The sequence below is a fragment of the Plasmodium cynomolgi genome, chromosome 14, assembly GCF_000321355.1.
Source record: "Plasmodium cynomolgi strain B DNA, chromosome 14, whole genome shotgun sequence".
Classification (NCBI taxonomy): domain Eukaryota; phylum Apicomplexa; class Aconoidasida; order Haemosporida; family Plasmodiidae; genus Plasmodium; species Plasmodium cynomolgi.
In genome coordinates this window covers 2,850,298-2,863,176 of record NC_020407.1, presented here as the reverse complement: position 1 = coordinate 2,863,176, position 12,879 = coordinate 2,850,298, and the positions used below count along the sequence as shown (strand labels likewise).

General features: G+C 44.8%; 3 protein-coding genes across 3 annotated transcripts in view; all 3 read left to right on the top strand.

Moving 5' to 3' along the window:
- The window catches only part of PCYB_147420 (hypothetical protein), a gene marked incomplete at its 5' end in the record, with an annotated part of 9,186 nt that extends 8,488 nt beyond the window's left edge, over positions 1-698 (top strand). The window contains one exon of the mRNA XM_004225213.1: positions 350-698. The remainder of the gene's footprint in view (positions 1-349) is intronic.
- A 4,737-nt stretch (positions 699-5,435) lies between these two features.
- PCYB_147410 (hypothetical protein) lies at positions 5,436-7,748 on the top strand (the record flags this gene model as incomplete). The annotated part of the gene is made up of 2 exons (XM_004225212.1): positions 5,436-5,943; positions 6,268-7,748. The coding sequence occupies 2 exons, from the start codon at positions 5,436-5,438 to the stop codon at positions 7,746-7,748; spliced, it is 1,989 nt and encodes a 662-aa protein (XP_004225260.1).
- Positions 7,749-10,119: 2,371 nt separating this feature from the next.
- Positions 10,120-12,804, top strand: PCYB_147400 (leucine-rich repeat protein; the record flags this gene model as incomplete). The annotated part of the gene is made up of 3 exons (XM_004225211.1): positions 10,120-10,494; positions 10,711-12,460; positions 12,740-12,804. 3 exons carry the CDS (start codon positions 10,120-10,122, stop codon positions 12,802-12,804), a joined length of 2,190 nt encoding a protein of 729 aa, XP_004225259.1.
- Positions 12,805-12,879: the final 75 nt, after the last annotated feature.

The following is a 12,879-nucleotide window of genomic DNA, read 5'->3' as shown; positions in this document are numbered from 1 at the left end:
TTTGGTGTAATAAATTATGAACAAATTGAAAACGATATAGGCCGAATAATTAAAAGGAGAAAATGTTACAGTAGACATCGGCGTGGTTATGTTCGAACGCGTATGTGCCTTGTGCATGTGGGGAGCTCGGAATTGCGGCGTGGCAACTCAGGGGGTTCTGTTGCAACAAGGGCGCTTCGAATAGGGGTCAACCGTTACTAGCGCTGCGCACATGCATGAGTAGTGCGTACGTTCGTGCGTTCGTACATCCACTTATACGTCCACTTATACGTCCACTCATACGCCCACCCATTCGTACATATGCACATATACATATGACCCCTTCTACTCTTTCCTGCCCCCTCCGCAGCATCATGTCCATGTCTTCCATTAACCCAAACACCATTAGCATAAATAACGACATGAGCAAACGAAGAGACATTTTCAGCGGCATGCAAGGCAATGCAAATCCCTATCCGTCCCCACCTCCCAAAGCATTAGTTCATATGAATGACAAAAATATGATGAACAAAAATATGAGAATGGACAGTCGTGCCATGCAGAATGAAGGTGTGAATTATACCCTGCCGCAGAACTTTATGGGTATGCATCCGTACATCCCTCCACCTATGCATGACATGCCCCCAAACCAGATCTTCCCAAATGTACATCATGGTCATATGAAAACGAACAGAAATTCGAACAGCTTCTCACGCAGATAGGGGCCTTTTTATTCCCACACGACGAGAGCCCATGTTAGGAGACCCATTTTCTACGTGTTTTCCTTTTCCACCTTAAGTTACCCATCCATGAGCATAATTTGAAGCTGCTTTTTAAGGCGCATTTTGTAAAACTGAGTTGCAACTCGAACAGTGATTTTTTCTTAAACACGTGTGTGTTTTTCCATTCGTTTGTATTTTTTTTTTTTTTACACTTTTACCTGTCTTGTTCATAAAAAAAAAAAAAAAAAAACAGCCAAAGTGGGAAAAAAAAAAAATTAAATGAGAAAAAAAATTAATGGGGAAGAAAGCCCCTTTAAAAGGGAAAAAAACCCCAAAGCGAAGCGCAACTGTGACGAAAGCGCAATTTTGGCAATTTTTCCAGTTCGCAGTTCACCCCTTCTCCCAGCCATTTTGAAAAAAATCCACTCGTACAAAAGCCACATGAGGTTTACGGAAAGGGGGGGAAAATCCTTTTGTACGAACCGGGAAAGAATTAAGCGAGGTTAAGGTTAAGCGGAGCTAAGCGGGGTTAATTAAGGCTCCTCCACATTGCGCCACACGACACCACATGCAAAACCGCGCAAAGGGACGAATAAAAGGCCACACACTTTCGCACCCCCTAACACGCGCCCTCATTGGTGGCCCCCCCTTTTCGCCCCATTTGATTAAAATAAAAAAATAAATAAATTTTCCTCAAAAGGACATGTAAAAAAACGGGGGATTCAGTGCACACTTTGTTCACCACAAAAAGGGAGGCCTGTTAAAGCAACTTGCAATTGTAAGGTGGGAGGCAAACGGCACGGCAAACGGCATGCCAAACGGTATGCCAAACCGCATGCCAAACGGCTACGCATCACTTGCGCACTTTAGACGATTCGATTATTCACGGCACATGGCCTTTTCGCGGAACGCGCAGCATTTAGCAGATCGACGTGGCAATTTATTCTGCACGAATTGGTATGTGTATATTTGCACAACCTTACGCACGCGTTTGTTTGCAAAAGAAGCACATGCACCTTTTCTTTTGGGGAAGCATCCCACTTTGCACATCGAAAAAAAAAGAAAAAATAGCAAAACAGAAAAATAATAATAAATAAACCTCGCCCCCACGGACAGAATTGCTGCAGCGAAAGGCGACGATTGGGGCAAATCGTGTTACACGACATTTCGTGCACGAACTTTTTTAATTCTCTGCTTTGTTTTGCTTTATTTTGCTTTAATTTGCTTTTCCTTGCGACACTTTTCGTTACTTTTCGTTACTTTGTGTTATTGCTCCCATCGATTCGATGAAATCCTCGGAGACATACTGCACTGAGGAAAAAAACAAAAAGGGTTCTCCTTTTTCTGCAATTTGTGCAATTTATGCAATTTCTGTTTTTTTTTTTTTTCCCATTTCCGATAAGCAAAATGTCGAAACAGCAACGTTTTGCTAAAAAAAAAAAAAAAAAAAAAAAAAGTTGCACTAAACAGATGTGTCGCTCGTGACGAACACAGTGCCTTTTGTCAGGCATGAAATTTAAAAATGGGATAAGCACATATGGTACCAATTGCTGCACTCATTTTCGAGTTGCCAAGCGAACCATATATGTGCATACCAAGGGGGGATGGGAGCGATTTCTGCACAATCGACGGGTTCTACTGGGGAACCCATCTGTACAAAAATATGTTGCACGGGTGTATCCCCCGAATGTGTAACGCGAGTGCGTCGCGCGCATCTGTCACACGGGTTTATCGCTCGAACGGGCAAGCTAATTTCCCGCTCGATCTCCCAACCCAATCTGCCACTCGATCTCCCAACCCAATCTACCGCTCGACCCCCCAACCCAATCTACCGCTCGACCCCCCAACCCAATCCACCGCTCGATCTCCAAACCCAATCTACCGCTCGACTCTCCAACCCAATTTCCCATTTAAACGCATCGCACAAAATGTTCACTGAAATATTTTTGCACAATCTTTACAACTCGTAAAAATATATCGCAATGTTACATTTAAAAAAAAAAAAAAAAAAAATAGAGCAAAATGAGCAAAAGGATGATGCAAGTTGCTAACACTGAACTAGTAGAGTGAGTACACGCTTGGCAGAATAATCCTGCGTTCCTTCGGATGTGCAACTGGGCAATTGTGCGGTATTGGAAATGTGTATGTACTACTTCTCCCTCCGTTGGTAACTACGAACACGTCACGCAAACTCGCCGGGGATATGGCTGCCATTCCTCGTGCCTACTCGCATACGATATCGTGTACACGCAATGTGCATGCCCAACTGTACACAGTAACAAGAAAACGCACACACTTGACATACCCATTCACCAGCGTATATATTTTTTCCCCCCTTCTCCTTTGTTCCTTTTTTTTTTTTTTAACCGTTCGTCGTGTGCCCCTCGTCAAGTTGACGGCAATGCGCGCCGCGCCGTTATAAAATGCCTACCTTTGCAATAACCCTGACTTTTCTGTCAATCCGTTGTTTTCGCCTATTTTTTTTTTTTTTCTTAATGTTTTCCTATTTTTTTCCTTAATGTTTTCTTATTTTTTTCCTTAACGTTTTCCTATTTTTTTCCTATTTTTTTCCTTTTTTTTTCCTATTTTTTTCCTATTTTTTTTCCTTTTTTTTTTCCTTATTTTTTTCCTTTTTTTTTCCTTTTTTTTTCCCTTTTTTTCCTTTTTTTTGTCATGTGCAAAATGATGCTTGAAGGGGACGACCCCGCGATGGTGTAAGAAAATTGTTGATGCACCTTTACAAAAGTGCACATAAGCGCGTGCATGTTCAGCTGCACTCATGTAGGCTCCTACTCGCGGCGGGGATGCACCTTCCTGAGAACTGCACTAGATGCCCTGGTCCCTACAACCTCAACGTGATTACTTTAACACATCAGTTTGCTATGCTTGTTAATGAGACCTTTACGGTTTAATTTTTTTTTTTTTTTTAAAGGGGAATTTCGCTTTTGCATTGCGCGACGGATCTGCGTTGCACCAGAGCCGCCAGCAGGGGGGGGGAGGCAACTGTGTCATATGTGTAGCCACACATATGTGCAGCCACACAGCTGTACAGCATAAGCCGAATAAACGGGCCAAATTACTTAAGCTCCGTTTTGAGGCACCCCTCACCACTACGCACATTTGCGTGCCCCCCTCGGCCGCTTTCAACCCCTTTAGATCACCGGGGGTGCCCCTAAGGCGAACATGTACGCTTGACGGGAGAGCGAAAAAGGCTACTTGCGCTGCATAAATCTGAGTAGAAAAATATACACAAAAAAAAAATAAAAAAAAAAGTGGTATGTTTGCAAATTTCCCCCATGTGTATGTGGAGATTCCCTTCAGGCCTTCCCCCTTCGTGCATAACGTTGCTGATGCGTATGTAGAGTGCTCCACTGAATACCGTGCCAGCTGTGCTTCCGACTGCCCTTTAGTATTGTCCTGCGCAGGGGTGATTTTCGGCTGAACGGCTTAGAAGGCGTGCTTTGCAAAAAAAAGGCGTGTCTACGCATTCTCCGTTGCGTTTTTTTCATCTCCTCTGCGTATCATTCTGTGCCTTCTCTTTTCTATTTTTTTTTTTTTTTTTATTTACTATTATTTTTTTTTTTGTTGTTGTTTTTCTTTCTACACCTCATTTTAATTTCGTGTACGTTGTGGGACCCCCATTTTATCCCCTCCCCGCTTTTGGCATGGTCTCCACTTCACTCCCGCTGCGCAATGAAGACACAGGAAAGACCACATGGGTGCGTTTTCTGCTTGTGTTCATATGAGGTTGTATATTTAAGAGTGCCCACTCGAGTATACGTATAATTTTTTTTTTTTTTTTTTTTTTGCGCACTTATTTATGCCCACATATCAGCCGCACAAAATAACAACCGGCGCTCTTGCTTCGGGATGCACACATATATGCTCTCCTGATGCGCAGGTCCTCTTCTCGTGCATTTGAAAATTGAGCGAAAAAAAAAAAATATAATAGGAGAGTTGCCTCCAATCTGGTAATCACACGCGTCATTTTTTTTTTTTTTTTTTTTTTTTTTTTTGCACATGTTTGGTGTATGTAGAGTTGTGTGACCTTCCTACTACCCCACGTGCCACACAGGGTGCCCTGTCCTCCAAGTTTCTTTTCCCATATGACAATATACATTCCTGTGCGCCCTTTCAGAGAAACCACTTCGTGCGGCTGCCAATGAAAAGGGAGACCCGACCAGCGGACTGCCCCCCAGGTGGATAGCGTCACACACGGGTTGCCCCACAAACACTACTGCATGCACAACTCGAGAGCAAACATAAAAGTGCTCAAGAAGTTTTCCGTTGTGGTGAATCCCCCCCTAATGGGATTCTTCACGCCGTCCCACATTTCGACAAAGCGAAGGGAGAAAAAAAAAAAAAAAAAAAAACAGGCACTTTTAAGCCCTCCTCTCACGTGTGCCCCCTCCTACACATACACACGCAAATGTATGTTTAGACTATCAGCAGCGTTCGCCCGAACCTCCGCTTTGTTAATTTCGTCCATTTCGTCCATTTCGTCCATTTCGTCCACTTCGTCCATTTCGTCCACTTCGTCCATTTCGTCCACTTCGTCCATTTCGTCCATTTCGTCCACTCCATCCACTTCGTCCACTTCATCCACTCCACCCACTTCGTCCACTTGCGACTTTTTCAACCTTTTTTCCGGTGCCCCCATTTGTTCGCCTTCCCACCGATCCAACACATCCCGCTGAACAACCCGCGCACCGCTTACCCCACGGATGCCCCAAGATGAAGAGGGCCAAGGATGAGCAGACGCCCTCGGACGAAAATAAGTACGAAAAATATTCCCTATACAAAAGCGACAAGGGCACTCCAGGGGCACAGGTACCCCCTCCCTCCTCAGCCATCACGAACCAAGTAGAGTCTGTTTACTTTGTGAACTACAGAGCTGTAGTTGTAAAAACGAAACGGTATTATGTCACACAGAATTCTTACATGCTCTTTGGAGATGTGTTCAAAATATATAACTTAAAAGGAGAAATAAAAAAAATACATGCATTTTTTCCAGGGGATGAAAATAATTTATCAGATACTCTTATTATGTTGAAAACGACAATAGTAGCTGTGACGACATCCAAAGCAGAAGCCTTACGTGTAGCCGACGGAATTGAAATGACGTGCAAAATTTGTCGCAAAAAGAGGAAGGCAACGAAGTTCTCTATAGAAGGCTTCCTCAGGAAGGTGAGGTGTGATACGTGTAGAGTGAAACCGAAGAATTTAATTAACAAGATGAGACGTGTGAATAACGTTAAGGGGGAACAGCAGACATTCCTTGCAGTGTCTTCCAATACCACTAACGATTCGTCTTGCACAACCTCCGCTGCGGCTGGAATGGTTACTAGTGGTAACCCTTCGCGCGCGGGGAGGAAGAGTGCCCCTCTTTGCAACGACGCCTCCAATGAGAGTAACGCCCGTTGTCTCAACAACAGCACAGCAGGAGGGGATGGATCTTCAAGTGCTGCTCCAAGTGGTGCCTTAAACGGAGAATCGAGTGCGGCTTCTAGCGGAGCACCGAATGGGCCATCAATGGCAACTCCAAATGGTCCAACCACCCTCGGAGGCAGCAACGGGATGGGAAGCAGCGGGATGGGAAGCAACGGGATTGGAAGCAGCGGAATGGGAAACAATGGCGTTCGAAACAATGGCGTGCGAAACAACGGCATGCGAAACAACCGGCTGGAAAACAACCGGCTGGAAAACAACAGCGCCGGCGAAAGCGCTCGCATGCACAGTGGTGAGGGGAGCCTGGGCGGTAACCCCAGCAGTGGCGGTACACCCAACAACGGATGCCTCAGCGCAAGTGCCGCCGCCATGAACGACGCCAGCGCGGGCCAACAGCACCACCAGCAGCAGCGCATATGTTCGTACAACTCGAAGAATGCCAATAACGGCAGCGCCGCCCACTCCTTCCTCAAGAGCAGCTGCTATGTGGGTACCAGAGAAGCGTGCGCAGCTAGCCAAAACAACAACAATGAGCATGATGCCAAAAACCCAGACGAAATTATTTCCATGATAATAGAGCTAATAAAGTACATCTCGTGGATGCAAAAGGCACTCATCAGAGCATCCAAAGGAAACTACGTCATAGATCACACAGAAATTAACATCGAAAAAATTTCCAAAGTAGTTCATTCTGCTCAGGTCTTGTGTAATAAACTCTTAAGACAAAAATCTTTGGTAGAACAAACAGGATCAAATAGTCGAAACAACACCAACTTCATCCCCATGTACAATACCAACTCTAATAACTTCAGAATAAAGTATTCTAACTTGTACGAGAACAAAATTAACGCTATGCACAGCAGACCGATCGAGACCAACCTGACGAACTCCAATGCAGTGAGTGTTTTTAACAACATTATCAATCACAACACGTTGAGCCTTTTGAATTGCGCTGCTGCTCAGAGGAACGTCTCAGCCACGACATCCTGTAGTAGTGGTGCGAATGGAGGTGGAAGCGGTGCAGGGAATGGCGGCGGGAATGGCTGTGGGAATGGCGCTGGAAATGACAGCGCATCGAACAGCACCAGCGGAGAGGGCGCGCCAAACGAAAGCGGACAAAACGGAACAAGTCCCACCAACCTATCCAACTTAACAAGCGTCACCAATTTAACCAACACGCCAAGCAACGGAAACAACAGCAACGCCACCATGGATACGGATCCCCCACTGAACAACTTCAGCAGCATCAACAATGCAAATATTTTACCCTACTATTCGAACGCCTGCCAAATTACCTGCGTCCCACCCTCCCCATGTTCCACTCGAAACGATAACAGAATGAACCATTTTATAAAACAGGAAAATAATTACATGTACAGAAATAAGCAAAGTGAAGAATTTTCAAACAACATGCAAAGTAACATCAAAAATAGCTACTACAGTGACAAACAAGACATTGTTTTCTCGGCCCTCTCCAAGCAGTACAACTCCAACGTTAATATCTCCTTTAACAATATTAACAACTCCGTGTCGAATTTTTACAGGACCGTTTCGAAGAACTACAATATTAGGGATACCATTTTGAATTTGGACAAGTAGTTCCTCAGCCGACGGACAAGTAGTTCCGCAGCCGATGGACAAGTAGTTCCGCAGCCAATGGACAAGTAGTTCCGCAGCCAATGGACAAGTAGTTCCGCAGCCAATGGACAAGTAGTTCCTCAGCCGCTGGACAAGTAGTCCCCCACGCCGCATTACGAAACCCCATTTTTGTGCCCGCCCAATTTTGACTCCTCCGCACGTCGCTACAATGTGGAAGCCCCCGTTCTTCGTTCACTCCAGAATGTTTCCACACTCGCACCCCACCCAATCCCCGCAGGTGTGCTGTTATTAACGCGTTGTAGGAAATTTGTCTGCTGCCCTGATTGTTCAGTTTTTGCCGACAATTTTTTGTTAGCTTTTACTGCTAGATATTGTTTGCTCGAAATTTTTTGCTGGCCATTTTTAGCTAGCTATTTTTTTCTAGCTATTTTTTTTCAAGCGATTTTTTTCTAGCTATTTTTTTTCAAGCGATTTTTTTTCTAGCTATTTTTTTTCTAGCGATTTTTTGCTAGCTAATTTTTTTCAGCGTTTCATTTAGTAGTTTTTTTTTTTTTTGCTGCCCATTATGATGACCCTCTTGTACCCCTGCCTGCGCGGGGACAGCTGGCCCCCCTCCAGTTTTTAGTGTCTCCCCGGCGCAAGCACACACATGAGCATGGGGACATACACACACATGAGCATGGGGGCATACACACACATGAGCATGGGGGCATACACACCCATAACCATACACATGCAGTTACGTGGGCACACCTTGGCGCGCCGGCATACCACACTGACGCCCCGTTAGAGACACCCTCCCGTCGCCATTGCGTTGCGCATGAGACAACACTTTTTCTGTCCTGTGCGCATTTTCGTTTACGTACGCCCAAATCCTACCTTTTTTTTTAATTGTGCCGCTCACGTGTCAGTGTTGCTCAGTTACGACGAGGCGGGTCTTCTCCCGTATCACGCGTGCCCATTTTGTGTTCTCCGTTGCTGCGTTCACCAAAAGGGGGGTAGCTGTAACAAAGTGGCACACAAAGTGGCAAACAAAGTGGGAACAAAATGGCACACAAAATGGGAAACAAAATGGCAAACACGATTATAAAAAAAAGTGCGCTTTGTGCGTACCAATGTGGGCCATTCCGCTCGCAGACGCACGAGCAGCCTCAGATCCGTATGTGGTGCCATGTTCCCAATTTTCCTTTTTTTTTTTAACAATGCGCATGTGTACATTTTTAAGGGCATTTTTTTTTTTTTTTTTTGAGTCCCATCCCCAACTAGCAGCTTCACACGATGCGCTTCCATCTCAACGCAGGCTGCATCCGCTATGGAATGCATTTCTTCCCCCGTGTTCCATTCCCAATTTTTAAATGAGGAACGCCTCTTTTTTAATTTTTTTTTTATTTTCCTAAAATCGAATGGTTAATAACCCAAATGTGGTGTTTACACCCCCTTGTAATAGTAAACATTTTCCTTGCGCGAAAAAATGGAGCACACAACACAAGTGGAAATTTTCACATGAACCATTCATGACACCTATGCGGAGAGACCCTCCGCTATTTATTTTCTTCTACCAGAGGGTCTCATTGGAAAAAGACAGCAATAGGTAAACACATAGGTAAATAGCGAATGGTCACCACTCCTCTAGGGGTAGTAAAACAAAGGGGTACACAACGGAAGTTGGAAATTCCCTATCCAGGCAGACGAAGCTCAGATTGACCCAAGGGCCACCCAACTTCGTCGCAACACAGGCTACTACACCTTCACAATTTGCAATGGACCAACAAAAATAATTTCGAAAAAGGGGCTTATATGTTTTTTTCCCCTAGCGGATGAACTTGCGTGAAGAGGCACATTTTTTTTTTTTTTTTTTTAAGCACTTAATGCATACCTTTTGGGGACATCAAATAAAAAAAACAAAAAAATCAGCCACTATGATCCGTGCATGTGTCAGTTGTTAGTAACAAACAAAATTGATTTCTTTGAGAAAGTGTTTTAATTCTATTAAGTGGAAAAAAAAATAGTGTGAGTAAATTGGAGCATTTTTTTTTTTTTTTTCACTTATTACCTTTTTTTTTTCCCCCCCCTTGGAGTCTCCGCACAGATAATTTCGTACGTCACTCCGCGTACCTTCTCACTTTTTTGGGGGAACAATGGAACAAAAACTCGACGCAGTGAGCACACCGACTGTAGCCCTTTCCATATACTCATGTGCGTGTACATTCGTTGCTGCACATCCCTGCGTGTAATCCCCAATCCCCCCCGGTGAACACACCCACGAGCGCACCACTCATCTGTTGTCCCGCTCTAGCTGTGTCCCCTTCCTGCCTTTTTCTAATCACCCCAACGAGGAGAGTCCACCCTTCCAAATACGCATCTCACCACCATGTCACACAAAATAAAGCTAAGAGACAATGTCATGTACGCCACGAGCCCGATGATAAACGAGGACGACATAGCGGACTTCGTTTCGAACATGAATGTTTACAAGTGGGAAGGAGAGGCGGGTCGGCAGGCGGGCCAACAGGGGGATCGGCTGACGGGCCAACAGGGGGATCGGCTGACGGGCCAGCAGACCGATCGGCTGACTTCCGAATCGGGGGGCAGCCCGCCCGAGGGAAGCGCGCACCCCTACCCAGTTAAGGAAATACAACTCGGAAGCTTAAAAATCTCCGACTGGGGTATGTCCATCCTCATCCCCTGCGTGCTGAGAAGCAGCAACTTGGTTACGCTTGATTTATCGAGCAACGACTTGACTAATGTTAGAACGAGCTGCGCCTGCGCGGGGCGGCCTTGACAACGCTGCCAAACTGCAACAATGAAAAGAAGCAGAGAAGAGGCAAAAAGGCGGCAAAAAGGCAGCAAAAAAGCAGCAAAAAAGCGGCAAAAAAGCGGCAAAGTTGCTACCCACCGCTGATTACCGCTAATTACCGCTACCCACTTTGCACACACGACGCCGTTCCTCCCCCCCCCGAAGGATAGCGCAAAAATCCTGGCCAAGTGCCTCAAGTACCTGCCCAGACTGGTCTCCCTAAATCTGTCCAACAACCTGATCAAGTCCGACGGTGCCAACGAAATTGTAGAGGAATTTTTTTCCCCCAAATTGGCCTCCAAAAGAGGATTCTCCCCCCCAAGGGGAGAACAAATAAGCACCAATTTTCACCTGAACAGTCAGGCAAAAAATGCAATAAAAAATATGCACACAAATGTACGTGAATTGGATTTGTCAGACAATTATTTGAGTTCCTCTGTTCTGTTAAAATTAAGTCAAGTCATCAGTAACGATAACAATGAGAAAATCAAATTATACATAAAAAATAGTCACCTTACTGATACCAATTTATCCTCCTTTTTCCAAAAATGCACACACATACAAAATTTAAACATATCTGAAAATGCTATTGCTTCCACCTTATTCTCTGACCACATGAAAATTTTATTTACATCCCAGCTAGACTTAAAAGAATTACATTTATCCAACATATGCTTTGCTCAAAATGGCACACACAAACAGCATGATGGGAATGAACTACTTAAAGAGCTGGTTAACCAACTGACTGAAGCTCCCAATTTATCCATTTTGTCTTTTGCGAACAATAAGGTTAATGATCATGGATTTTCACTTTTCTGTGAATTTTTTAAAAAAAATAAAAATAATATTACATCAATTGATTTTTCGAATAATGACATTTCTGACATGAATAATCTCAGCGAAGCAATAAAAAATAAAGAGACGTTAAAAATGATTAATTTATCAAATAACAGAATTACGGATGGAAATTTGAAACACTTCTGTTACGACACGTTGTCATCCAACCTGAGCATTACAGAAGTTTCCCTGTCGAATAATCACTTGACGGATTTTTCTTGTGCTTACTTTGCCGACGCGTTGGTGATGCAGTGTAGGATTGTAGAAAGATCGATTAAGTTGAAGAAGCAACTGCAGGGGGGGGAGGCCTCCCCAACCATGGCGCTTACGCTTTGCAAGGGAGAGGTTGGCAGTAGGATTGAACTGGGCAACCAAGATGATTTAACCGGTCAAGGTGAGCTACGTCACGATCGTGGACCCCCTCGAGGACCCCCTCCTGGACCCCCGCGGGCGTGGGAAGAATTCCCCGAAATTGACTCGCAAAAATCCACGTCCAACTCGAGCGAAGGCAGCTGCTCAGTCCCTCTCCACCTAACCAAAGCGAAAAAAACGAATTTCAAAAATGACCACTCCGAAGAGATACACAAATTGAAGGAGCTCATCACGAACCGACACAACGAACAGCATAATTTCTTTTCCTGCATCGGTGTTCCATCCCTTAACAGAGCTAGCGAAACGTACAAACTGTTCTTCTTGCAAGAAAAAAGGAGAAACTTAATATATAACAAAAACGACGACTTCTACCATTCCTGTGATTCATTTTCGCTCAACTGTTTTAAAGGCCTCAAATACCTGAATATCTCCGGCTGTCGCATTAATACCCAAGGGTTGACTCTCCTCATTAATTCACTCAACATGCCCTATTGCCCCTTAGAATTTTTGGACGTTTCCTCGTCCGCTAGCGACCTAACGGATGCTACACACCAGGCATTCGCCTCACTGATTGCAGACAAAAAAGCCAAATTCGAAAAAAATGACAACTTCCATTTTGAGCATTTGCCGCTCACCGTCCGCGGGGTTGCTCCCACACTGATTCCACTCAACGACTCGGAGGATAACACGGATGGGGACAGCATAGGTTACACCAGGGAGAGAGAGGAAGAAAGAGGGAGAGAGAGAGAGATGGAGATGGAGGGAAAAAAAAAAAAAAAAAGACCCCAATGGGGGGGTATGCATATACATATATGTACATGCTAATATACACGCCTGCGTTTCTCCCCTTGCACATTACCCAAATGTGGCCACCCGGAATGAACGAGAATGTCAGCGCGGTGAAAACCCCCCCCCAATTGTATCCCCACAAGAGAAATTCTTAACCCATTTCTCTCCTTTTGTTAACGCTTCCCTCCCCCTTCAGAGTCAGAGTGGTGGAACTACAAACAGGGTGACTGGCCCGAGCAAGGATCGGACGAAGCGGCATAGCGGAAAACCTCCCCTTCCCATACCTCATTCAGCACTAGACAAATAGAAAAGAAAACAGATATAGAGACGGCCCTT